Raw genomic sequence first — 26536 nt, forward strand, 5'->3', positions numbered from 1 at the left:
GGGGTTAGGACTTGATGATCTCCAGAGGTCCCTTTCAACCCCTACCATTCTGTGTCTTCTCTGCTTGGCTCACGATCATTCAGCTGCAGCCTGCTCTCTAGCTCAGGGCTTGTGAGCTGTTGTCTGTGCACACCTCTCCAGTGCCTGCCTCTGGGCATGTGCATCTACACCAGTAAGAAATGACTCCAAGCTGCACTCCAGGTACATATTTGCAGTGCTAGGACCACGTTGTGACCCCCAATCATCTTCTTTTTGTCTAACAGCCTCACCTGGAGTGCAGTTTCAGGAATGTTGGGACTTTCAAATCTGAAAACTTGAAATCAACAATGGTGTTGGAAGGGACCCAAGGAGATCACCCAGTGCAACCCTCCTGCCAGAGCAGGGCCACACAGTCTAGCACAGATCACAGAGAAATGCACCCAGACAGGCCTTGGAAGTCTCCAGAGAAGGAGACTCCACAACCTTTCTGGGGAGCCTGTGCCAGTGCTCTGGGACCCCTAAGGAGTAGGGAAGTGACCATGCCCCTGGCACTGGGCATTGGTGAGGTCACACCTTGAAGCCTGGGTTCAGGCTTGGACCCCTCACCCCAAGAAGGAAATTGAGAGGCTGCAGGAGGTCCAAAGAAGGGCAAAGAAGCTGGTCCATGATCTCCCTGAGCAGCCTCTTCCAGTGTCTCCCCACCCTCACTGGAAAGAATTTCTTCCTGATCTCCAGTTCTTATCTCCTCTCTTCAGCTTCAGTGCATTGCCTCTTGTCTTAGCGCTCCCAGCCCTTGCCAGAAGTCCCTCTCCATCTCCCCTGGAGCCCTGTTCCAGGTACTGGAAGGCTGCTCTGAGGTCTTCCTGGAGCCTTCTTTTCTCCAGGCTGAACAGCCCCAGCTCTCCCAGTCTTTCCTCATGGAGGAGGTGTTTCAGCCCTCTGGATCATCTCCAGGTCCTTCTTGTGTTGGGAGCCCCAGAACTGGAGGCAGTGCTGCAGGTAGGGGCAGGGCAGAGCAGAGCAGAGGGGCAGAATCCCCTCCCTGCCCTGCTGCTCTCCCTGCTCTGGATGCAGCTCAGGAAAAACTTTCTGTGGACAGCAGCAAAAAAAAATTATCTTTGACTTAAATCTGCCTCACAACCTGCTTGAAGGCTGTGAGGGGCAAGCAGGTGTGTGCCTCATAACTCTGACTGCTTAGAATTAACCCAAATTAGCTGCAAACCAGAGCTGGAGCAGTTCTGGAACACTGGAACAGGTTGCCCAGGGAGGTAGTTGAGGTCCCATCCCAGGAGATATTCAAGGTGAGGCTTGACAGGGCTCTGGGCAACCTGCTCTAGTTGAGGATGTCCCTGCTGAGTGCAGGGGTGGGGCTTGGGTTGGATGAGCTTTGGAGGTCCCTTCCAACCCAGACCATTCTCCAGGGCCTGGAGAATAAATCTGATGAGGAGCAACTGAAGGAGCTGGGGATGGGTAGTGTGAGGAAGAGGAGGCTGAGGGCAGAGCTCATTGCTGTCTACAGCTACCTGAAGGGACACTGTGGAGAGGCTGCTGCTGGGCTCTGCTCTCAAGGAGTTGGACACAGAACAAGGGGGAATGTCCTCAGGCTGAGGCTGGGGAGATTTAGGTTGGACATTAGGGAAGAGAGTGGTCAGGGACTGGAATGAGCTGCCCAGGGAGGTGCTGGAGCCACGCAGCCTGGATGCATTTAAGGGTGGTTTGGATGTGGTGCTTGGGGCTATGGTTTAAGGTGAATCTTGCAGAGCAGGGTTCTGGGTTGGACTTAGTGATCCTGAGAGGCTTTGCCAGCCTGCTTGTTTCTGTGATCCTGTGATCCCAAGGGCTGCCAGAGCTGTGAGCAGAGCTGTCACTTCGGGTGCAGTGCTGAGCCCTTCCCTGGCTAGTAAAGTGCTGCTTGCATACGGGGCTAGATGAGAGCAGGGCTGCACAGAAGGCAGTGCTGGCTGATTTGGGGCGGATTAGAGTGCTGCTCTGGGAAGGGCAGGTCAGGGCCCCAGCTGCTCTGGGAAGGGCAGGTCAGGGCCCCAGCTTAATGTTCCCGGGCAGCAGCTCGATGGATTCAGTGGCGAGGAGCAGCGTGGGCAGGTAGAGCAGACAGCATCTGCCTGGCGAGCAGGATCGCCGGCAACACCTGGGCTCAGCGGGCACTGCCATGGCTCTGCTGCTGGCTTCTGAGGTCTGCCATGTGCTGGGGAGCGTGGCCACGTCAGAGAAGGTCCAGCTGGCACAGATGGGTTTGTATCTGCTCTGGCATTCGGTGGAGAGGCTGCTCCTGCAAAGGAGATGTCTGTGCTGCTTGGAGTGGTGATGCTTGCTTGCGCTGCGATTCAATGTGCACCTGTGGCCAGGAGGGGCAGTGCCATTCTGGGGTGGGTTAGAAGGGATGTGGGGAGTAGGTCGAGAGAGGTTCTCCTGCCCCTCTGCTCTGTCCTGCTGAGGCCACATCTGCAGTACTGTGTCCAGTTCTGGGCTCCCCAGTTCCAGAGGGACACAGAACTGCTGGAGAGAGCCCAGCACAGAGCCACAAAGGTGCTGAGGGGAATGGAACAGCTCTGTTAGGAGCAGAGCCTGAGGCAGCTGGGGCTGTGCTGCTGGGAGAGAGGAGCTGAGAGGTGACCTCAGCAGTGGTGATCAATGTGTGCAGGTGAGTGCAGGAGGCTGGAGCCAGGCTCTGCTGGGTGATGCCAGTGCCAGCACAAGGGGCAGTGGTGGAAGCTGAGGCAGAGGAAGTTTCATTTAAACAGGAGAAGGATTTTCCCTGTGAGGCTGACAGAGCCTGGAGCAGGCTGCCCAGGGGGGCTGTGGAGTCTCCCTCTGTGGAGATATTCAAACCCTGCCTGGGTGCTCCTGTTCTGGCAGGGCATGGGCTGGCTGAGCTTTGAAGATGCCTTCCAGCCCCTGACATTCTGTGCATTCAGGTCTGGTGTGCTTGAAATGGTGGTCTGGAGAGGGCAAAAGAGATTGCCAACCCTGTGCTGGGCTCCAGCAAGAGCAGTGTGGGCAGCAGGGCAAGGGAGGGGATTCTGCCCCTTGGCTCTGCTCTCCTCACACCCCACCTGCACTCCTGGGTGCAATTCTGGAGCCCCCAGCACAAGCAGGACATGGAAGTATTGGAGCCAGGCCAGAGGAGGCCACCAAGATGCTGAGAGGGCTGCAGCAGCTCTGCTCTGAGCACAGGCTGAGAGAGTTGGGGCTGTGCAGCCTGGAGAGGAGAAGGCTTCCAGGAGAGCTTGGAGTGGCCTTGCAGGGTCTGCAGAGGGCTCCAGAAGGGCTGGGGAGGGACTATTGACAAGGTCTGGTAGTGAGAGGAGGAGGAGGAGGAGGAATGGGTTTGGAGTGGCAGAGGGGAGATTGAAAGTGGATGTTAGGAAGCTGTGAGGGTGGTTAGACACTGGCACAGGTTGCCCAGGGAGGCTGTGGAGCACAGAAGCACAGAATGTGATCTTTGATCAAGTTGGGTGCTTCTGTGCTCCACACCCTCCCTGGAGGTGTTCCGGGCCAGGCTGGATGAGTCCTTGAGCAACCTGTTCTAGCGGGAGGTGTCCCTGCCCATGGCAGGGGCTTGGAGCTGGCTGAGCTTTGAGGTCCCTTCCAACCTAAACCATTCAATGATTTTGCTGTCCATCTGCACGGGGGAGCTGCTTCATTTAGTTGGGATTTGTGGTCTGTCTGGAGCATTAGATGTTTCCTGCAGCCAGTTTTGCTGTCCCTCAGTGAAAGCATTTAGAGTTGCTCTGGAGCTTTATCGTGAGCTGCCTGTGTTCCATAACCTCACCTTATTCAGATGCTAATGTGCAGTGTCTGTCTCTGCTGCAAGTCTGGCTGGAGACTGAAATTAGCCTACTAGGGACAGATTTGGAGAAGACTTTGGTTTTTTTTCCTTTGTCTGCTTATATTTTACAGCTAACTGAAGGGGAGTGTGTTGGGCAGGGGAGTGGTGAGGCATTTCTGTCACTTTAAAGGGCACTGGTTCTGTGATTAACACCTACACAGCGGGGAGGAAGCCATGAGCTGTCCCTCCACATGGAGAGACCCAGAGAATGCCTTTGGTTAGAAAAGACATTTTAAGATCATCACATCCAACCAATTTCCTCAACCAACAGCCAAGGGAACTGAGGTCGTTCAGCCTGGAGAAATAGAGGCTTGAGGGGGTCCTGATTGCTCTCTGCAGCTCTGAAAGGAGATTTGAGCCAGGTTGGGCTTGGGCTCTACTCCCTAGTCTCAGATGATAAAAGGAGAGAAACTGTCCTGAAATTGTGGCAGGGCAGGGTTAGGTTGGAGAGGAGGAAAAATTTCTTTGCTGCAGGAGTGGTCAGGGATTGGCACAGGCTGCCCAGGGAGGTGTTGGAGTCCCCAGCCCTGGAGGTGTTCCAGAAACCTCTGCCCAGGGCACTTGGGACCATGGTTTAATGGCCCTCGAGGTCTTAGGTTGAAGGATGGATTTGATGCTCTTAGAAGGCTTTTCCAACCCAAACTCTGGATGATCTTAGAGGACATGTTCTTGTGTGACCTGCCCTAGGTGAACTTGCTTTGGTAGTGGGGCTGCACTGGATGATCTTCAGAGGTCCCTTCTGATCTCCTATCACTGTGTGGTTGTGTGGTCCTCTGCTTGAAGACAGGTTCTGGCCAGGCTTGTGCTGTGGAAACACAGAAAGCTTATGGCAGCACCTGGGCTTTCAGCTGCTGAGGAATCCCCTGCTGCTTGGGCCACTTGCTGTGGGGCTAAGGAGGTGTCAGAAGTTGGGAACAGCAATCCTGGCTGTGGCAGGGAGGAGTGGGAGGGTGTGCTAGCCTTGGTTGTGATACCAAGAGTGCTGAGAAAAGAGGTGGTGAGGAGAAGGGTGATAAGAAGACACAAAGGCAGATCCAGATCATGTTTGGGAGCCAGCCAGAGTGTAAAGAAATCATCTGGGAGGTGACTTTGGATTGATATCAAGAGAGGAAAGGCTGTGAGTAGGTAATTTGAGAGCAGGGATGTGTACTGAGATCAAGAGGAAATGCTATCTTGATCTTAGTGTTTGGAAAACTGTAGGAGGGAAGATGTGAGGTGAAACAGAGGAGCTGGGTCTATTTCAGTCCAAACACAGAGAAGCAAAACATTATCATCAGCCTGGGTAGGATTGGTGGAGGAAAGGAAGCCACCACGGCATGTGCTTGAGAGGTGGTAGCAGGATGCAGAGAGGCTGTGGGTGGCAGGGAGGAGGTTGTGTGTCTGTGTGCTGGGGATGGTTCTGACAACGTCAGAAGCACGAGAGAGGAATTCCAGGAGTGCTGAGCTCAGAGGGATGTGGAGCTGGACTGAAGAGCTGACCAGCCAGAGCTGGTGGAGTGCTGGGCTTTCAGGGGCCAGCACTGTGTGTGATCGTGGGGAAATGCTTGCATGAGCTGAGTGTGCTACAGCCAGAACATATTCTCCTTGGACACTGAAGCTGAGAGGTGTTTGAGAGAGGGCAGCTCCATGGAGAAAGGCCTTGCAGTCTTAGTGGACAAGCTATATGGCACAACAATGTGCCCCTGTGGCCAAGAGGGCCAGTGGTGTCTGGAGGGGCAGCAAGGTATGGCCATCAGGTCTAGGGAGGTTCTCCTCCCACTCTGCTCTGCCCTGGTGACACCACACCGGGAAAGATGTGTCTTGGTTTGGGCTCCCCAGCTTAAGAGAGACATGGACCTGCTGGAGAGAGCTCTGAGGATGATGAAGGAGCTGGAACATTTCTCCTGTGAAGAAAGACCGAGAGCCCTGGGGCTGTTTAGTCTGGAGAAGAGAAGGCTGAGAGGAAGTCGTATCAATATCTATAACTATCAGAGGGTGGGCATCAAGATGAAGGTGCCAGGCTCTTCTCATTGGTGCCCAGTGATAGGACAATGTGTATAAGCTGGAACCTAGGAACTTCCACCTCAACAGGAGGAGAACATTCTGTGCTGTGAGGGTGCTGGAGTCTGGAGCAGGCTGCCCAGGGAGGTTGTGGAGTCTCATTCTCTGGAGACCTTCAAAACCCACTTGGACATGCTCCCATGTGACCTGTTCTAGGTGACCTTGCTTTGGCAGAAGGCTTGGAGTGGATGACCTCCAGAGGTTCCTCCCAAGCTCTGTGGAGAAGCTAGTAGTGTGGGCAGACTGTGGCTCAGAGCAAGGACCACCCTCTGTCATTAGAGTCCCCAGCTAGAGATGCTCTGCAGATGCTGGGCAGCATTTGATTGGTGGAATTAGATGGGCAGGTCACTGAATGTGTTCTCTTCTGCTTCACAGTTGAAAGATGCATGAGTGTCATGCAGTCTGGGACTCAGATGGTGAAGCTGAAGAGTGGCACCAAGGGGCTGGTCCGACTCTTCTACCTGGATGAGCACAGGACCTGCATCCGATGGAGACCCTCCAGAAAGAGCGAAAAGGCCAAAAGTAAGCTTGGAACAGTTCTTCTGGCTCCTGGGGCAGCCCAGTGTTGGTGTGGGGCTTACAGAGGGATTAAATACACAGGCTTTGGTGCTTGGTGGCATTGTGACGTGGTGGCACAACGGGTTTCATGAGGGTGAGAAGAGTTTAACCACCTGGGAGGGCACAATCCCAAGCATAGCTCCAGGTTGGGTGGGGAATGGCTGAGAGCAGCCCTGAGGAACAGGGCCTGGGGGTCTGGTCTGATGTTTGCAGCTCAACAGGAGCCTGCAGTGTGAGTGCAGCCCAGACACAACCCTGTGCTGGGCTGCAGCAAGAGCAGTGTGGGTACAGGGCAAGGGAGGGGATTCTGCCCCTTGGCTCTGCTCTCCTCACACCCCACCTGCACTCCTGGGTGCAGTTCTGGAGCCCCCAGCACAAGCAGGACATGGAAGTGTTGGAGCCAGCCCAGAGGAGGCCACCAAGATGCTGAGAGGGCTGCAGCAGCTCTGCTCTGAGCACAGGCTGAGAGAGTTGGGGCTGTGCAGCCTGGAGAGGAGAAGGCTTCCAGGAGAGCTTGGAGTGGCCTTGCAGGGTCTGCAAGGGGCTCCAGGAGGGCTGGGAAGGGACTATTGAGAAGGTCTGGGAATGAGAGGAGGAGGAGGAGGAATGGGTTTGGAGTGGCAGAGGGGAGATTGAAAGTGGATGTTAGGAAAGGGTGAGGGTGGTGAGAGACTGGCACAGGTTGCCCAGGGAGGTTGTGGCTGCTCCCTCCCTGGAGGTGTTTGAGGCCAGGTTGGGTGAGGCCTTGAGCAACCTGTTCTAGTGGGAGGTGTCCCTGCTTGGGGCAGGAGGTTGGATCTGGCTGATCTTTGAGGTCCCTTCCAGCCTAAATCTTTCTATGATTCTACTTCCTACAAGTTCAGGTCTGTGGAAGGGAGAGGAGTGTGAGATCAGTCAGACATCAGCCTTTGCCATGGCTGTGTGTGAGCTCAGAGCAGACTGCAGAGGGTCTTGGTAACAAAGCACACTGAGCTCTGCAGTGCAGACATCACAAACTTGAGCACAGAACCTGCAAGAGTTTGGATTTGAGGTTTCTTCATCTTTACTGGGATCATTTCCTTCAGGCATTGTGGCACCTCCAGGTCACTGCCAAGCATCATTTCTGGTGGGAATTGTTCCTACTGGATAAAACAAAGGCTAGAAATTCACAGACCTGCCATTGAGATGAAAACTAAGCAGCTGGGAAGGCTACAGACAGTGGCAGGTGGCAGTTTTGAGCCAGTTTGTGGTGCCTGGGGGCTGCTGTGCTGAACATCACTGTGCCACAGCACTGCCCTAGCAGAGCCATGGATAGCCCTGCTGCAGAAAGCTTGGCTGTGGTGGGAGAAGGCCACTTTGAAGCTATGCAGTGCTTGGCCTCTGTAGTTTTTTAGGGAGTCTGGGATAACCTGGAACCCCTCAAACCACAACACTGGGTTAGGTTGCCCAGGGAAGTGGTGGAGTCCCCCTCCCTGGAGGCGTTCGAGCGACCTGCGGCCACGGCACTTGGGGACACAATTTAATGGCTATGGCAGTGCTGGGTTGTGGTTGGACTGAGTGACCTTAGAGGTCCTTTCCAAGCCAAAGAGCTCTGTGGTTGCCTGTTGGGTGGATGCCCACCGTGTCCTGTCTGCTTCCCCTCTGTGCCCCCAGTTGTCATCGACTCCATTTACAAAGTCGCGGAAGGGCGGCAGTCGGAAATCTTCCACCGCCACGCCGAGGGCAGCTTTGACCCCAGCTGCTGCTTTACCATTTACCATGGCAACCACATGGAATCCCTGGATCTGATCACATCCAACCCAGAGGAGGCTCGCACCTGGATCACAGGGCTGAAGTACCTGATGGCTGGAATCAGCGACGAGGACTCGCTCGCCAAGCGGCAGAGGACACACGACCAGTATCCTTTGGGGAGCCTCAGCTCCAGGTCTGGCTCAGCTCCTCTGCCTTGGGTTTTGGGGCCTTCACCCCTGGAAGTGTCCTTTCACCTCCTGTGGAGGGACCAAGAGCTTTGCTGTGGGTGGCAGTGGACACTTGAGTAATGGGTTTGACGTGGCCACTTACCAATGCAGTGCAACACCAGCTGTGCCTTAGAGACTGGATCAAGCTGCAGGGAAGTCAGGTTGGATGGGGCCTTGAGCAGCCTGGGCTAGTGGAAAGTATCCAAGCCCATGGCAGGGGGCTTGGAATTAGATGACCTCTAAGGTCTCTTCCAACCCAAACCATTCTGTGAATCTGTTAGAGATGAGCCATGTGCTGTGTGAAGAATCATCTCTTGCTTCCTGAGTTTGACAGCTTCTAGCTCTCCTTACTACCATTTTGTCCCTGTGAGAGGAGCAACAGCAAATATCTGAGCTCCATCCACTTCTTCCTGTGCAATTCTGATTCTGTGGGGGGTGTTGCTGCCTTGCAGAAGGTGTAGCTCAAGGTGAGGGCAGAGATATTGGACAGAAAGAAGTTGTCCAGATCTGAAAGAGTTAACAAGTACATGGACAGCCTTGGAGGGGAGAGAATGGAAACCCAAGAGTGGTTAATCTTTAATGAGCTTCTTAAAGAAACTAGAGCTGATTGCTAATACTGTGCTTGGGCTGATTTCACAGCAGTCTTCCCCAGTCCATCTTCATGCACTGGATTGATGCTGTCCCTGGTAGACATGACTGAGCTTGGCCCCCTGAGTCAAGTCACAAAGCCAGCAGCCCTCAGATACAACAGTCTTCCTTACACCAGGTAGCAGCAACTGCTACAATAGCAGAAGGTGTGCAGTAATCAAAGTGCTTTGCTTTGGCACCAGCCTGGAGACAACAATGTAGATAGCACCAGATCTTTGCCAGCAAGGACTCCACTTCCCAGTGTATCCCAGGAGCCCTAATGCAGACTGTGGGAAGTCTTGCCCAGAGGTGTTGACTTGAAAATGCAATCTCAGTGAAGCTTGGTTTGAATCACAGAGTCATAGAATCAAGAGCAGTGTGGGCACTGGGCAAGGGAGGGGATTCTACCCCTTGGCTCTGCTCTCCTCAGACCCCACCTGGAGTCCTGTGTGCAGTTTTGGAGCCCCCAATACAAGAAGAACCTCAAACTGCTGGAGCAAGTCCAGAGGAGGACCAGGAAGATGCTGAGAGGGCTGCAGCAGCTCTGCTATGAGGACAGGTTGAGATAGGTGGGGGTTTTTCAGCCTGGAGAAGAGAAGGCTTCAAGGAGGCCTTGGAGTAACCTTCCAGTATCTGAAGGGGACCACAGGAAGGCTGGGGAGGGACTATTGATAAAGTCTTGTAACGACAGGAGGAGGAGGAATGGGTTTGAAGTGGCAGAGGGGAGATTGAAAGTGGATGTTAGGAAGAAGTTCTTTGCAGTGAGGGTGGTGAGAGACTGGCACAGGTTGAGAGTGGTGAGACACTGGCACAGGTTGCCCAGGGAGGTCGTGGAGCACAGAAGCACAGAATGTGATCTTGATCACATTCTGTGCTTCTGTGCTCCACGACCTCCCTGGAGAGGTGTTCAGGACCAGGCTGGATGAGGCCCTGAGCAACCTGTTCTAGTGGGAGGTGTCCCTGCCTATGGCAGGGGGTTGGAACTGGCTGAGCTTTGAGGTCCTTCCAACCTAACCCATTCTATGACTCTATAAATCAGTCTTTTGTCCCTTTCCTTGACACACCTCTAGCTGGGTCAAACAGACCTTTGAGGAGGCTGACAAGAACAGGGATGGGCTGCTGAACATCGAGGAGATTCACCAGCTGATGCACAAGCTGAATGTCAACCTGCCCCGCAGGAAGGTGCGGCAGATGTTCCAGGTTGGTGACCCCCAGCACACAGCATCGCTGCACTCAGACACTCCCAGCCCTTGGCTGGGTCTGGGCAGAGCCAGGGCAGGAGCTGCACATGGAGACTTTAAAACCTTTTCCTCTCCAGCATTGTTCTTGGGAAAGAAAAAAAAAACTCATGGATCAGAATGGGGCTGGGGACTGACCTGGTGGAGGGAATTGAAGGGGAAGCCATCCAGAGGGACCTGGACAGGCTGCAGGGGAAGCCATCCAGAGGGACCTGGACAGGCTGCAGAGCTGTGCCCAGGCCAATCTCATGGCATTCAACAAGGCCAAGTGTAAGGTCTTGCACCTGGGTGGGTGCAGTCCCAAGCCCAAATCCTGGCTGGGAGGGGAATGGCTGAAAGCAGCCCTGAGGAAAAGGCCCTGGGGGTCTGGGCTGATGCAAAGCTCAACAGGAGCCTGCAGTGTGAGTGCAGCCCAGACACAACCCTGTGCTGGGCTGCAGCAAGAGCAGTGTGGACACAGGGCAAGGGAGGAGATTCCAGGAGACCTTGGAGTGGCCTTCCAGTATTTGAAGGGGCCTACAGGAGGACTGGTGAGAGATTATGGACAAGGTCTTGTAATGAGAAGATGAGGAGGAATGGGTTTAAACTGGCAGAGGGGAGACTGGAACAAGATGTTGGGAAGAAGTTCTTGGCAGTGAGGGTGGGGAGACACTGGCACATGTTGCCCAGGAAGGTTGTGGATCACACAAGCACAGAATGTGATCAGAGATCTGTGCACCACAACCTCCTTGGAGAGGTGTTCAAGGGCAGGTTAGATGAGGCCTTGAGCAACCTGTTCTAGTGGTTGTGGAGTCTCCCTCTCTGGAGATATCCTCCTGGATGTGATCCTGTGTGATCTGCTCTGTGTGATCCTGCTCTGGCTAAAGGGCTGGACTGGATGAGCTTTCAAGGTCCCTCCCAACCCCTAACATTCTGTGATTCTATGATCCTGGGTGGGACAAGAAGACCTTTGAGGGTCCCTTCCAACCTAAGGTAATCCATGAATCTCACAGAGCTTAGCCAAGCTTTCCTTTTGTCCTAGGCAAAGCCTGATGAGAACATTGCTCTTCTGACACCAACCACACAGAAGAGAATTGATTCATGTGACTTTTCCTCCAGATGCGTTGTTGGTTTAATCTCTGAGCTGACTTGTTCTCTGCTGGCATTGATGGACAGCAAAGTTACTCTGTTTCTATTGAAACCTGTTTTCATTTCCTTTAGGGAAAATGATTTCATAGAAGGCAGCTTTATGGAAGTAATTAGTTGGTTTTAGCAATCTCCTTTTAGCCAGAATCCCTTTATTTATGGTTTTTTTTGCTTCTGCTGTCTGAAACAGTCACCATTTTCCACCAGCTCTAGTGTTTGCTGCAGCAAAGGAAAGATAAAGCCAAGGGCATACTGGAGAGCAAACAAAAATTATCCTAACTTCAAAACCAGCCAAAAAAAGGTTTGCTGTGAAGCATGAGAAAGTTAAAGTCTCTTTTATGGTCAAAAGAATCACAGAATCAACCAGGTTGGAAGAGATCTCTAAGCTCATCCAGTCCAACCTAGCACCCAGCCCTGTCCAGCAAGGCTGGGGAGGGGCCTGGAGCAGAGCCCTGTGAGGAGAGGCTGAGGGAGCTGGGGATGTGCAGCCTGCAGCAGAGGAGGCTCAGGGCAGAGCTCATTGCTGTCTGCAGCTGCCTGCAGGGAGGCTGTAGCCAGGTGGGGTTGGGCTCTGCTGCCAGGCAGCCAGGGACAGAAGAAGGGGACACAGCCTCAAACTGTGCCAGGGCAGGTTCAGGCTGGATGTGAGGAGGAAGTTCCTGGCAGAGAGAGTGATTGGCATTGGAATGGGCTGCCCAGGGAGGTGGTGGAGTGGCTGTGCCTGGAGGTGTTGCAGCCAAGCCTGGCTGGGGCTGGGGCCCCATGGCTGGGGCCATGGTCTGGTTGGTTGGGCAGGGCTGGGTGCTAGGTTGGGCTGGGTGAGCCTGGAGGTCTGGTTGATTCTATGATTCTATAGCTGAGTGTCTTTGCCTCCTAGGAAGCAGACACAGATGAGAACCAAGGGACCCTGAATTTCGAGGAGTTCTCAGTGTTTTACAAGATGATGTCCCTGCGGAGAGACCTCTACCTGCTGCTCCTCAGCTACAGTGACAAGAAGGATCACCTCACTGTGGAAGAACTTGCTCAGTTTCTGAGGGTGGAACAAAAGGTATGGGATCCTCTGTGTGCATGTAAACACAGGCAAGGGAAGGGGAAGAATTGGTTGGGAAAGTGTAGCCTGGGGCAGGGAGTAAAGCACAGAAGTTGTTTCTATACCCCTCTGAAGCTCTTTGGACATTGCCACATGTGCCCATGTGGCAATGAAGGCCAAAGACATCACAGGGTGGATTAGAAAGGGTGTGGTTATCAGATCGAGAGAGGTTCTCCTGCCCCTCTGCTCCGCCGTGTTGAGGTCACATCTGGAGTATTGTGTCCAGTTCTGGGCCCTCAGCTGAGGAAGGAGCTCAGGGAAGTGCTGCAGAGAGCCCAGCCCAGAGCCCCCAGGCTGCTGCAGGCAGTGGCAGCTCTGCTGGGAGGCCAGGCTGAGGGAGCTGGGGCTGCTTGGAGCAGAGGAGCCTGAGGGCTGCCCTCAGTGCTGCTGCTGAAGATGTGCAGGGCTGGAGCCAGACTCTGCTCAGGGGTGGCCAAGGACAGGCCAAGGGGCACCAGGTGCCAGCTGCAGCAGAGGAGGTGGCAGGGGAACAGAAGGGAAAACTCTGAGTGTGAGGGTGCTGGAGCCTGGAGCAGGCTGCCCAGAGAGGCTGTGGAGTCTCCTGCTCTGGAGACATTCAAGACCCAGCTGGAGGCATTCCTGTGGGAGCACAGGAGCAGACACAGTGATAAGCAATTAAAAGAACTGGTAATGAAAGGAAGCAGAAGAAACTCAAGAAGCAAAGTTAGGTCAAGAGCAGATATTTTCCCCCATGTGCTTGTGACCAGACTCGCTGAGCAAACAGCTTCCTGGCCACTCCTGGGCATAGGTGCTCTGGAGATTTGCCTGCTCATCCCTGAGGAGAGTGGATTACTACTGAAGTGACCTGTGGAACCCATGGAGATCTTTTCTGTACTGGCCAGTGAGGAGCACAGAAGGATCTTTGTGGCTCTTCTTTGCATTCTTGCAGAGTATTCCAGAGCAACCTTACAAAAATAAACCTTACTACCATAGAGTGGGACCTAAACTCCTCCAGTCCAACCACTCTCTAACTCTACCAAGGCTGGTGCTAAACCATGGCCCTCAGCACCACAGCTCTGCCTCTGAACCCCCTCCAGGGATGGAGGTTCAACCACCTCCCAGCCTCCTTCAGTGTCCCAGGGCTAGATGCTGTGTTTTGCCTGCAGTTGTTGGACATCTCCGGTGCCATGCTGGGTCCTGCCTGCAATGTCTGCCTCACACAAAGCATCAGCAGGCTCTGCTGCTTTGTTGCTGAGTTTCCCCTTTGGCCACTGTGACAGTTCCCTGGCATGCCTGACTCCCTGCTTCTGGACACCTGGAGCACCATCAGGGCACTGAGCTTGCTGTGACAGCCTCAACACGCAGATTCCTGCAAGCATTCTGGTCCTGGCAGCTCTGCTAATTACAGCTTCAAAGCACAAAAAGCTTTTCAGCTTTTTCTCTTTGTGCTATTGCCCTGAGGGATTTTTGTTGTTGTTGTTATTTTGATCTCCCTGCTTTTTCCTTTGTTCTCTTTTTAACCACTGCCTTCTACTTGGGTGCCCTTCCACACAGCGCCCCTGACAGCAGCTTCAGCAAGGCTGACACTGATAGGAAAGCAAGGAAATGCTCCAGGGAGGACATGTACATGGAGAGGCTGAAGTGCCCACGAACTGCTAAAGAGCAGTTGGTAAGAGAGGGCACTAAGGGACCTGCAGCAAGAAGAAAAACACATGAAAGAGGCAGAAGAGCTGTCTTGGTGGGTGCACAGGGGCATGACAGCAACCCTGTGCTGGGCTGCAGCAAGAGAGGTGTGGGCACAGGGCAAGGGAGGGGATTCTGCCCCTTGGCTCTGCTCTCCTCACACCCCACCTGCAGTCCTGGGGGCACTTCTGGAGCCCCCAGCACAAGCAGGACATGGAAGTGTTGGAGCCAGCCCAGAGGAGGCCACCAAGATGCTGAGAGGGCTGCAGCAGCTCTGCTCTGAGCACAGGCTGAGAGAGTTGGGGCTGTGCAGCCTGGAGAGGAGAAGGCTTCCAGGAGAGCTTGGAGTGGCCTTGCAGGATCTGCAGGGGGCTCCAGGAGGGCTGGGGAGGGACTATTGAGAAGGTCTTGCAGTGACAGGAGGAGGAATGGGTTTGAAGTGGCAGAGGAGAGATTGAAACTGCATGTTAGGAAGCAGTGAGGGTGGTGAGACACTGGCACAGGTTGAGAGTGGTTAGACACTGGCACAGGTTGCCCAGGGAGGCTGTGGAGCACAGAAGCACCGAATGGGATCTTTGGTCACATTTGGATAAAGCTACTGATGTAGCACTAGAAACAAGCTCAGTGTCAAGCCTGGCATCCTGCATCCTCTTCTCACACATGTGGAGGGGGCTGTCTGCAGTAAATGCTCTCTGCTCAACATTATTCCTAACCCAAACCATCAGAAGAGTGAAATAAGCCCCCCCCCACAGTCTCCTTTAGGTGAAGCTCCTGGTTTAGAATCACTCTGCACTTCCCTTGCCTCTTTCCTCTTCCCAGCACAGTGTTGGAGCAGGTTTGCTCTTGAATGTTTTCAGGACACAGACCTGATGATGATGTCCTTGGGGCAAGGCAAGATTGTCTTCCAAAGCTGAGAATAGTTCCAGTCACCATGCAGCTCTCAAATGCCTTCAGCCAAGCAGCATTTTGGTTTTGATGTTGTCTGGCTGCTTGGAAATCTGTGGGCAGCTTCAGCTTGGCCAAGTCCATCTGCTCCTCTTCTGGCAAGACATTGAAATATTCTGCAGCCTGAGGCTGGAACAAAAGGGTCTGGAGTTGTTAACTTGCTAGACTTGCTCTTTTTTTGAGGAGAGCTCCTTGTTGCCTTCACCCCAGAGCCTGTGCTCAGTCTATCCCCACCCAGGTGCAGTTAAACTCATCTCCTTGCTACTGAATTGCAGTTATCTGACTTCCAAGGGCACAAGAGCAGGAAGCAGGCTGGTTCCCTGGAGCCACTGCTGGGTTCTCTGGAGCCACTGCTGGTTTTTTCTGGAAACTGTTCCTAGAGAGAGTGATTGGCATTGGAATGGGCTGCCCAGGGAGGTGATGGAGTCACCGTGCCTGGAGGTGTTGCAGCCAAGCCTGGCTGGGGCACTAAGTGCCATGCTCTGGTTGATTGGGCAGGGCTGGGGGCTAGGTTGGACTGACTGAGCTTGGAGCTCTCTGCCAACCTGCTTGATTCTATGATTAACAGCTGATTTTCATCTGCAGACTTAAGTTACATGGCTATGAAGGGATCACTCCTGGTTTTCTCCTCACTGATAAGAGCTGTGAGGTTTGTGCAGCACTGACGAAAATCATAGAATCAAGCACCTCAACATCTCTCTGCAATGGAGGAGCTCAGAACTGGACACAGCACTCCAGGGGTGGCCTAAGCAGTGCTGAGCACAGGGGCACAAGAACCTCCCTTGTGCTGCTGCCCACACTGCTCCTGAGCCAGCCCAGGATGCCATTGGCTCTGCTGCCCACCTGGGCACTGCTGCCTCCTCTGCAGCTCCTCTCTCCCAGCACCCCCAGGGCCCTCTCTGCCTGGCTGCTCTCAGCCACTCTGTCCCCAGCCTGTAGTGCTGCTTGGGGTTGTTGTGGCCAAAGTGCAGAACCCTGCCCTTGGCCTTGTTCAGTCTCATCCCATTGGCCTCTGCCCACCCATCCAGCCTGGCCAGGTCCCTCTGCAGGGCTCTCCTACCTTCCAACAGCTCAACAGCTGCTCCTAGCTTGGTGTCATCTGCATCCACATCATCAAGAGAGATGATGAACAGGACTGGGCCCAGCACTGATCCTTGGGGAACACAGGACATCCAGACAGGGCTGGAAAGGCTCCATAGAAGGAGACTCCACAAACCAAGATCTTCAAGTCCTTTCTTAGTCACAGCACTGCCTGTCCTGTTGAACTCTTAGGGTTCTCCAACTGGACCCAAAAGCCTAAAGAAGGTTTTCTTGTGACCTGGTATTAAAAATAAGGACACCACCACTCTTTCTGCTTTCTTACAGATGAACAATGTGACACCAGAGTATTGTCTTGACATCATACAGAAGTTTGAAGCATCAGAAGAAAACAAGAAGCAAAATGTTCTTGGGATTGAAGGTAATGGTTTGGATTTGAGAATGAGGCTTGTTGAGGCACTGCAGTGAGACAGAAAAGCTCTGATCTGATGGAGCTCCACATGTTGAACTCTGCTGGACAGTTGCACAGATCAACACCTTTTGATTTCTAGACCAGAAGCTGAATGTACAACCTTTGTCATTCCTCTTTGAGTCAGCCTTCTCATGCATGAAACAGGGCAGCCACAGTTCTGTTTCTTGTTCAAAACCAGAAAGGTCTCATAGTAAAATACCATGAGAAAGATCTCTCCTTCAACTTGAAAACAGCTGCAGGACATCAGAGTCTGAGCTCTAGAGGCCCCATGCTGTGATTCTGTTAGTGGAGGGGTTTTGTCTGAGCTGCAGAAGGCAATGTGAGCAAGCCTGTCTTAGCCTGTGCACTGGCTTTGGGGCTGGGAGGTTCTCCAGGGTTTCAGAGAACTCTTAGAGCTGTGTTTTAGGAAGCAATGAATGTGATTTAGGAAGAAATTCCTTACAGTGAGGGTGGGGAGACACTGGCACAGGTTGCCCAGGGAGGTTGTGGAGCACAGAAGCACCCAATGTGATCTTTGATCACGTTGGGTGCTTCTGTGCTCCACAACCTCCCTGGAGGTGTTCAAGACCAGGCTGGATGAGGCCCTGAGCAATCTGTGCTGGTGAGAGGTGTCCCTGCCTATGGCAGGGGGGTTGGAACTGGCTGAGCTTTAAGATCCCTTCCAACCTAACCCATTCCATGACTGTATGATTTTATCACCTGAATGAAATGTCTGATCTGACAGTGGCCAGATCATCCGGGGGGGTTTGCCACTCTTCTCATCCAGCTCCTATTTGCTACCTCAACACAAGGGGGAACTTCTTGACTGGAAGGGTCCCAGAGCACTGGCACAGGCTGCCCAGATCGGTTGTGGAGTTTCCTTCTCTGGAGCCTTTCCAGGCCTGTGTGAATGTGTTTCTGTGTGCCCTGAGCTAGACTGAGTGGTCCTGCTCTGGCAGAGGGGTTGGACTCAGTGATCCCTTTGGATCCCTTCCAATTCCTAACATCCTGTGAGCCTGTGAGTTAGCAGCACCAAGCAGAAAGAGAAACCCCAAGTGCTGGAGCTGGAGTCATTTGCTGCACCCCTGCAAACTGCTTCTCTCCCTCCCAAGGTTTCACCAACTTCATGCGCAGCCCTGCCTGCGATGTTTTTAACCCACTGCACTCCGAGGTGCACCAGGATATGGATCAGCCTCTCTGCAACTACTTCATTGCTTCCTCTCACAACACCTACCTGACCGGAGACCAGCTGCTGTCCCAGTCCCGGGTGGAGATGTACGCGCGGGTGCTGCAGGACGGCTGCCGCTGCATCGAAGGTACGGCCCCAGTGGCGCTGGCAGCCTGGCAGGAGCAGCTCCTACCTGTGCCTTTGTGCTTTCACACAGGAGGGAAAAACCTCTCAGCTTAATGTAAGGGGAAAGCCCCTTGTCAGATTGCAGATTTCTCATTTGACACACAGCTGTCTTAACACACTCGCTAGGTCGTAATAGATTGATAGAATGGGTTGGGTGGGAAGTGACCTGAGAGATCATCCAGTTCCAGCACCTCTGCCATGGGCAGGAACACCTCCCACTAGCCCAAGGTGCTCAAGGCCTCATCCAGCTTGGCCTTGAACACCTCCAGGGAGGTTGTGGAGCACAGAAGCACAGAATGTGATCAAAGGAGACTACACAACCTCCCTGGCAACCTGAAGGGAGAGCAATGAAGTCTCCCCTCAGCCTCCTCTTCTCCACACTAAACCAACCCCAGGTCCCCCAGCTGCTCCTCACCAGCCCTCTTCTTCAGTCCCTTCACCAGCTTCTTTGCCTTTCTTTGGACCTGCTGCAGCATCTGTTTCCTTCTTGGGGTGAGGGGTCCAAGACTGAACCCAGGCTTTGAGATGTGGTCAGGGACACAGTCACTTCCCTACTCCTTAAGGGTCCCAGAGCCCTGGCACAGGCTCCCCAGAGAGGTTGTGGAGTCTCCTTCTCTGGAGCCTTTCCAGCCCTGTCTGGATGTCCTGTGTGACCTGTGCTAGATTCTCTGGTCCTGCTCTGGCAGGGGGGCTGGACTGGATGATCTCCATGGGTCTCTTCCAACCTCTAACACCTGTGATCCTGTAATCCCTGACCTCCAGTCAGAATCCACTAATACCTTGAGTGACATTTGTGGACAAAGAGGAAATGACTTCGAGTTGTGCCAGGGGAGGTTCAGGTTGGGCACAAAGGGTTATCAAGCACTAAGTCAGGCTGCCCAGGGAGGTGGTGGAGTCACAAAAGACTTGTGAACGTGGTGCTGAGGGACAAGGTTTAGTCGCAGCAGCTTAGCAGTAGGAGAGACTGAGAGCCCTGGGGCTGTTTAGTCTGGAGAAGGGAAGGCTGAGAGGAGATCTGACCAATGTGTTCAAATTCCCGAGGGATGGGTGTCAAGTGGCTGAGGCCAAACTCTTTACAGTGGTCAGCAACAATAAGACAAGGAGCAGCCACAAACTGGAACAGAGAAGGTTTCACCTCAACATGAGGAGAAACTTCTTTACAGCAGGGTGACAGAGCCCTGGTGCAGGCTGCCCAGAGAGGCTGTGGAGTCTCCTCTGGAGGCTTTCCAAACCTGCCTGGCTGCATTCCTGTGTGAACTACTCTGGGTGATGCTGCTTGGCAGGGGGTTGGACTGGATGATCTCTGGAGGTGCCTTCCAACCTCTATAGTTCTGAGACTGTGTGGGACTGTGAGCTGTAGGTGAGTGGCTGGACTGGATGAACCTGAAGGGTCTCTTCCGACCTCACGGTTGTGTGACGTGGCTGAGCAGCACACAGGTCTGTTAGGGATCAAGATCAGTAGAGCTGTACAAGACCATGGGCACCTCTTGATGTGTTGCTGTTTTTTCTCTCCCCAGTGGACTGCTGGGATGGGCCAGATGGAGAGCCAGTAGTGCACCATGGCTACACTCTTACTTCTAAGATCCTCTTCCGCGACGTGGCAGAGACCATCAACAAATATGCCTTTGTCAAAAATGAGTGAGTGCAGAGTCCCTTTTGAGGCCACAGCTGCCTGGTTTGGGTGCTTAATCTCTTGTCAAAGTCACCACTCAGCATCAGCCAGCACCTACACTCTGGTGAACACTGAGAAATTACAGAGGTGGTTTTGTTGCCCTATCTGTTACCTGTGTCATACTTCTTGTTCAGCTCCGTGAGCTCTTCCCATCAATGGAGTCAGAAAGGTCAAGCTCAGTTAGAAAGACCTTTTGTGCTTTCAACTCAGGGGATATTTGGAGCAGACTGAGGCTGTTGAATAGCTACAGTTTATTTTGTTGGGCATTTTTGTTTCCCACTCATATCCACAGGGAAGCTCTCCTTAGGAGTCAATACTGCAATAGGCTCTTACCTAGGGAAAATGGTTCATTTCAGGAGGCAAAGGGAAAAGGTGTTTCAGACAGGAGGCAATGCTGAGATGTGGAGCACTGTTTGGATTCTTTCTCATTTGCCACGGTCCTATTTAGTGATTTATTATGCAAACCATGGAGCTGAACCAAATTTACACAAGGACCTCAGCTGATGAATGGGTGGATGGAATTCTGAGTAGTTTAGGCAATAAAGGGCAATGTTTCCTTCTCTTTAACCAGAGTGATTCAAAAGTGAGGGGGTGTGTGGGGGAAAACCCAAACAGTACAACAAGAACAACAACAAAAATAACCCAAAAGCCAAACAAACAAACCAACAAACCCCAACCAACAAACCTGAGCCAAAAACTTTGATGTTATTGGTTTGAAATAGGAGGAGCTGATTTCCAAACTGAAGGAGAGGGTTCTTCAGGTGGTGTCTAGTTGGCACCTGGGGTTCCTTGCCTGGAGGGTTCTGGGGTTGCCAAGAGTTTAGAGAACAACTGGGCAAAGTGGTGGAAGAAATAGGCTCAGATATGAAGAAGGAGGCTGAGACATGGAGAAATACTGTGTCCAGATCTGGGCTTACTGTGTCCAGGCTCTTCAATTCAAGAGAGATGTTGAGATGCTGAAGCATGTCCAGAGAAGGGTAACAAAGCTGGTGAGAGGCCTGGAACACAGCCTTGTGAGGAGAGAATCATAGAATCCACCAGGTTGTAAGAGACCTCCAAGATCATCCAGCCCAACCTAGCACCCAGCCCTGGCCAACCAACTAGAGGCAGAGGGAGCTGGGGTTATTTAACCTGCAGAAGAGGAGGCTTAGGGCAGAGCTCATTGCTGTCTGCAGCTCCCTGCAGGGAGGCTGTAGCCAGGTGGGGTTGGGCTCTGCTGCCAGGCAGCCAGAAACAGAAGAAGGGGACACAACCTCAAGCTGTGCCAGGGCAGGTTCAGGCTGGATGTGAGGAGGAAGTTGTTGTCAGATAGAGTGATTGGCACTAGAATGGGCTGCCCAGGGAGGTGATGGAGTCTCTGTGGCTGGAGGTGTTGAAGCCAAGCCTGGCTGGGGCACTTAGTGCCATGGTCTGGTTGGTTGGGCAGGGCTGGGTGCTAGGTTGGGCTGGCTGAGCTTGGAGCTCTCTGCCAGCCTGGTTGAGTCTGATTCTATGAAATAGGCTGACACATGGGGAAATAAACAGATGATTAAATACAGAAACACTGTCATTAGCTCAGTAAAATTTCTGGAGCCTGGGAGAATATTCTGGAAATCATTGACAGGTATTTCTCCTCCTCCAGAGTCTGAACATCTCCAGAGGTTTGAGCTACCTCACTGTAGCTGCATTATTAAAACAGAGTTTGTGCAGCTGTCAGTCCTAGGAAGGTGACCAGAGAGGACTTAACAATTCCTTTGCATCTGATTTCAAAATGCTTTTTTCCAGGAGCAGTTTGCTGATCACTTGCAGCTTATGAAGGCTTTGTACATGGCTTGTAGAGGATTAAGGTGCTCTGCCCTGCTGCATCAAGCAGGAGGCTGTTGGGCTACTGCTGAGCTTCTTTGCAAGTTTCTTTGTGCCTCAAACTTTGTCACCCAATGCACTAATGGGTGGAGCTGGAGAGAAAGGAAAGAATTGGCTGCAAGGGGCTAGCTGAGGCATTCTGCTAGAGCAGATTGGGGAGTTCAGCTGCAGAGAACTACCTAAAGTATTCTGACCGTAGGGATTGGAGAGTTCAACTGCAAGGGACTACCTAAAACATTCTGACAGAGCAGAGACTGGGGAGTTCAGCTGCAGAGAACTACCTAAAGCATTCTGACAGTAGGGACTGGAGAGTTCAAGTGCAAGGGACTACCTAAAGCATTCTGACAGAGCAGGGATTGATGATTTCAGCTGCAGAGAGCTACCTAAAGCATTCTGAGAGAGCAAGGATTGGGGAGTTCAGCTGCAGAGAACTACCTAAAGCATTCTGAGAGAGCAAGGATTGGGGAGTTCAGCTGCAGAGAACTACCTAAAGCATTCTGACAGCAGGGATGGGAGAGTTAATGTGCAAAGCACTTCTGCCAAAGAGAGTTTTTCTCCTGCTGAAGCTGCAGAAGCAGACTGTTTGAGCCAGTGCATGGGGGAAGCTGTGAGGCCTTCTGTCCCAGACCAGAGCTGTGACAGTGTCTGGGGGTTTTGTTTCTAGGTTTCCTGTGATCCTGTCTATTGAAAACCACTGCAGTATCCAGCAGCAAAAGAAGATTGCTCAGTACTTGAAGGAAATATTTGGTGACAAACTGGACTTGTCAACTGTAGCCACTGGAGATTCCAAGCAGCTTCCCAGTCCTCAAAATCTGAAAGGGAAAATCCTAGTGAAGGTAACTTGCTACTTGGGTGTTCTGAATGTGCCCCAAATCAATGTGTGGCATTTGTTGTAGGGTTTGGGTTGGCTTTGGAGAACCTGTTCAGCAGCACAGGTGCACTGGGTTAGATCTCTCAGCTTTGCAGAGACACTGAAAACCAAAGTTGACCTTGGACCTGACCAGTGTCCCAGAGAACTTCTGGAAGTGTTTCAACAGGGGGGTGGTACCAACAGCATTGGAGAGAAAATCTTCCTACTAACCACAGAATCATAGAATTGTTGGGGTTGGAAAAGCCCTCCAAGATCATCCAGTTCAACCTTCAACCCAACCCCACCATGGCCACTAAACCATGGCCCCGAGTGCCACAACCACAGGTTTCTTGAACACCTCCAGGGCTGGGGACTCCACCACCTCCCTGGGCAACCTGTGCCAGTGTCTCCCCAGCTTTACTGTACAGAATCACTTCCTAATCTCCACTCCAAATCTGCCCTCCTCAACCTTCAGTCCTTGTATCCCTCTAGTATCTAAACCCCATCCTGCAATCCCTTCTTGGCCAAAGTATTTTGGAGCAATGTAAAAGCATCTGAGAATTCCTTGGGCCCTTTTGCATTTCCTCCCCTGCCCTGCTATGAGCAGTAGCTCATGAAATGAAACTGTTTCCACGGTTCATCAGCCATGGTTATGAGAGAGGAGCACTTCAGAAAGTGTCTGGAAGAAGCAGCAAGAGAGGAGGCCCCTGGAGCACTGAAGTTAGTGTTGTGTGCAAGATTCATTGTTTGGGCCTCTTGGTATAAAGTGAGATGCTCTGAAAGGAACTCCAAAGGCCAAGATGGGTACAATGAGATAGAGGTACAAGGCAAGCCTTTGAGAGGTGATTAATAGAGTTCAGGTTGTTGGATTGTCCAATTAACTTTGACACATGGGGGCAATTACTTTGCTGTGAGCTCTTCAGACACTGCTTGCCACAAGGAGTCACAGTTTGCTGTTAGCTGGAAAGTAGTTCAGTGTGCAGCACAGAGCTGACTCTGAGCTGGGAGGCCTTGGAGTGCTCAGCTGTGATCTTGGTTTTCACTGAATGGATTTTCTTGTCTAACTGCCTGTCAGAGAGCTGTGCCAGCATGGAGTGGTGAGGCTTTAGGGAGCCAGGATCACGTGTAATGTCAGTGCTGCAGCAAACCTGCCCTGAAATGCTCTGCCAAGGCACAGAAAGCAGCAGAGCCTTGGTTCTGGGCTCTTCCTACACGATGCCTTCTGCTGCTCTTCTCTCACGTTTCAGTCTGTGCCTTTAGTTTGACATGGAGCTGTTGGAGTGAGGCCAGAGCAGGGCCACAAGGATGATGCAAAGGCTGGAGCACTTCTGCTGTGAGGACAGGCTGAGGGAGCTGAAGCTCTTCAGCCTGGAAAGGAGAAGAGCTGCCTGCCAGTAGCTGATAGGATCCTGCAGGAGGGCTGCAGAGGGACTTTTCATAAGGATGTGCCGCAGTAGGCCAGGGGGGAATGGTTTGAAGCTGAGGCAGAGCAGGGTTAGACTGGATCTTAGGAAGTGTTTCAGTATGAGGCTGGTGGTACTCTGGCACAGGCTGCCTCCTCCCTGGGCGTGTTCAAGGCCAGGCTGGATGAGGCCTCAAGCAGCCAGGTCTGGTCGAGAGGTGTCCCTGGGCATGGCAGGGAGGTTGGAGTAGATGAGCTCTGAGGCCTCTTCCAAGCTGAGCCATTCAGTGATTCTGTGCCCATAAGAAACAGCTGAGGGCTGGGCTGCTTTGGTCTTTGCAGGGCATGACACTGAGCAGTGTGCATTTACTGTGAGTGGTTTTGCCCCATTTTAGGGTAAGAAGCTGCCATACAGCCTGGGAGCAGATGCTGAGGAAGGAGAAGTTTCGGATGAGGACAGCGCTGATGAAATCGAAGACAACTGCAAATTAAAGCCCTGCTATGTATGTCCACTGCACAGCTCCCACAGCTCCTACCTGCATGCTCCTTCCTCCTCCTCACAGTGGTTAGCAGAGGAGAGGTTTTGCCTTTGATTCCTAAGGCTTTAAAATTCAAGAGCTGTGTAATTCCACCTTTGGCTATGGAATGGCACTGCTCAGAGGTGCACTTTGGCTTTCACACCTCCAAAAGAACAGATCTGAGCATTAGGCTGAAAACACTGATGCCAGCACCTCACTTTCTGAGTCCAGATGTCTAGCCTTCATTTTGGGGTGTAAACCATTTTTGCTTTCAATATTTCTGTTCTTTATTAAACCCTGAGGATTGCTTTCTGTTCCCTTTACTTCTTCACCCCTGGTTTGTTTCTCTCCTCTTGACTTTACTAGCATTTTATTGCTTAAACAAAGGCAGACCTAGGTTTTGCTACATGGACAGAGGAATGCCAGGGGCCCACTTCTCTATAGGGTCCATTTCTGGTTTAAGACACTGGTTTGGGTCTGTTTAGCCCCTGTGACTGCTGTTGGCAGTAACTGCTTCCTCTTTCTTACCACGAGGAGCAGGAACATAATGAAGCTTAGGTCGTCTGATGCTCTGGGGGAGGTGTGTGAGTGCATTAGGTGAGAATCCCTGCCAGCTTCTGAAAGAGGAGCTCAGGTTGGTGACAGCTTGGAAGCAAACTGCTAACAGCAAGCTCTGGGGTGATATGCATGTTCACCTGTGCTGACCTACCCCTGCTCTGGTGAGGCACTGTGAGTTGTCAGGAGAACTAAAGGTAAAAAAGGCAAATGGAAAAGGCAGTAAAAGCCACCAAGAGGAAAAAAGCAAACTCAGGCAGGATTAGGCAAGGAGCTTGTCCTTGCACAGAGAGAGGAAATGTTGGGAGTGCTGTGGTGGCCTGAGGTGTGTAATGCTCCATCAGGCTGGCCCAGAAGTGGTGGGCATGATCATGGAATCATTTTGGTTGGAAAAGCCCTTTAAAGTCATAGAATGGTTTAGGTAGGAAGGGACTTCAAAGCTCATCTGCTTCCAACCCACTGCTGCAGACAGGGACACCTCCCACTAGAACAGGTTGCTCAAGGCCTCATCCAACCTGGCCTTGAACACCTCCAGGGAGGTTGTGGAGCACAGAAGGACAGAATGTGATCAAAGATCACATTGGGTGCTTCTGTGCTCCACAACCTCCCTGGGCAACCTGTGCCAGTGTCTCACCACCTTCACTAAGTGAAGAACCCTTTCCTAACATCTAGGTTGAATCTCCTTTCTGCCAGTTCAAACCCATTACTCCTTGTCCTGTCATTACCAGACTTTGTCAACAGTCCCTCCCCAGCCTTCCTTTAGGCCCCCTTCAGATACTGGAAGGCCACTCCAAGGTCTCCTCAAAACCTTCTCATTGAGTCCAACCATCAACCTAAGACCACTGTGGCCAAGATCTACTTCAGCTGGATTTCCTCCTGTCTTTCAGAGTAATGGTGCAACTCAGCACCAGGTGGAATCTTTCATAAGAACAAAACTGGAATCTCTGATCAAAGAATCCCAAATCAGGGACAAAGAAGATCCTGACAGCTTCACCGTGAGAGCCCTGCTGAAGGCAACCCATGAGGGGTTAAATATTAACCTGAAGCAGGTATGTGGATATTCCCCTTTGAGTCTTCCAGCACAATATGTGTGGTACCTTTGGCAGATGAGAAACCAGGTAACTTGTGAATAGCTTCTGAGAGTCTTTTAGCCAAAACAAAACCTTGGCAGCTCCAGGAAAACATCTAAGGAGGGAATTTGAGTGGTCAGACAGGAGGAGTATATTGATTGTGGGTTCTAGTCTGGTTTGTTCCTTGTTCAAGCTTGGAAGTGACTAATTGAGTTGGTCTCTTCTGCCAGGCACCCAGGGACAGAACAAGAGGGCACAGCCTCAAGCTGTGCCAGGGCAGATAGAGGCTGGATGTGAGGAGGAAGTTGTTGCCAGAGAGAGTGATTGGCATTGGAATGGGCTGCCCAGGGAGGTGGTGGAGTCCCTGGAGGTGTTGCAGCCAAGCCTGGCTGGGGCACTTAGTGCCATGGTCTGGTTGGTTGGGCAGGGCTGGGTGCTAAGTTGGGCTGGATGAGCTTGGAGCTCTCTTCCAACCTGGCTGATTCTATGGTTCTATGAATTGGAAGGGTTAGGTGCTAGGTTGGACTGGATGATCCTTCCAACCTGGTTGTGATTCTAAAAGGCAAAGTTTCGCCTATGTGTGGTACTGTGCAGAGTTTATTGCTCTCAGTGATTGCAAACCTGCCTAATTCTGATTTTGATTCTGATTCTAACTCAGTAAGTACCAATATTGCAGGAGGTGCCAAGCAGTTTGGGTTGTGTCTATCTGGGGAAAGAGCCTTCTTTTCAGGTAGTGATAGGACTGGGGGGA

At 52.3% G+C, this 26536-nt stretch overlaps 1 protein-coding gene across 5 annotated transcripts in view; it reads left to right on the forward strand.

The window, feature by feature from the left end:
• The window catches only part of PLCH1 (phospholipase C eta 1), an 88744-nt gene that overhangs the window by 35521 nt on the left and 26687 nt on the right, over window positions 1-26536 (forward strand). For all 5 annotated transcript variants that reach the window (XM_064164786.1, XM_064164784.1, XM_064164788.1 and 2 more), the window contains exons 3-12: window positions 6245-6391; window positions 8060-8303; window positions 10062-10191; window positions 12232-12402; window positions 16399-16492; window positions 17635-17838; window positions 19394-19514; window positions 22055-22226; window positions 24038-24145; window positions 25603-25764. In XM_064164786.1, coding sequence (XP_064020856.1) covers window positions 6245-6391; window positions 8060-8303; window positions 10062-10191; window positions 12232-12402; window positions 16399-16492; window positions 17635-17838; window positions 19394-19514; window positions 22055-22226; window positions 24038-24145; window positions 25603-25764 — 1553 coding nt within the window. The remainder of the gene's footprint in view (window positions 1-6244; window positions 6392-8059; window positions 8304-10061; window positions 10192-12231; window positions 12403-16398; window positions 16493-17634; window positions 17839-19393; window positions 19515-22054; window positions 22227-24037; window positions 24146-25602; window positions 25765-26536) is intronic.

Source organism: Pogoniulus pusillus, chromosome 26 (assembly GCF_015220805.1).
Source record: "Pogoniulus pusillus isolate bPogPus1 chromosome 26, bPogPus1.pri, whole genome shotgun sequence".
Classification (NCBI taxonomy): Eukaryota; Metazoa; Chordata; class Aves; order Piciformes; family Lybiidae; genus Pogoniulus; species Pogoniulus pusillus.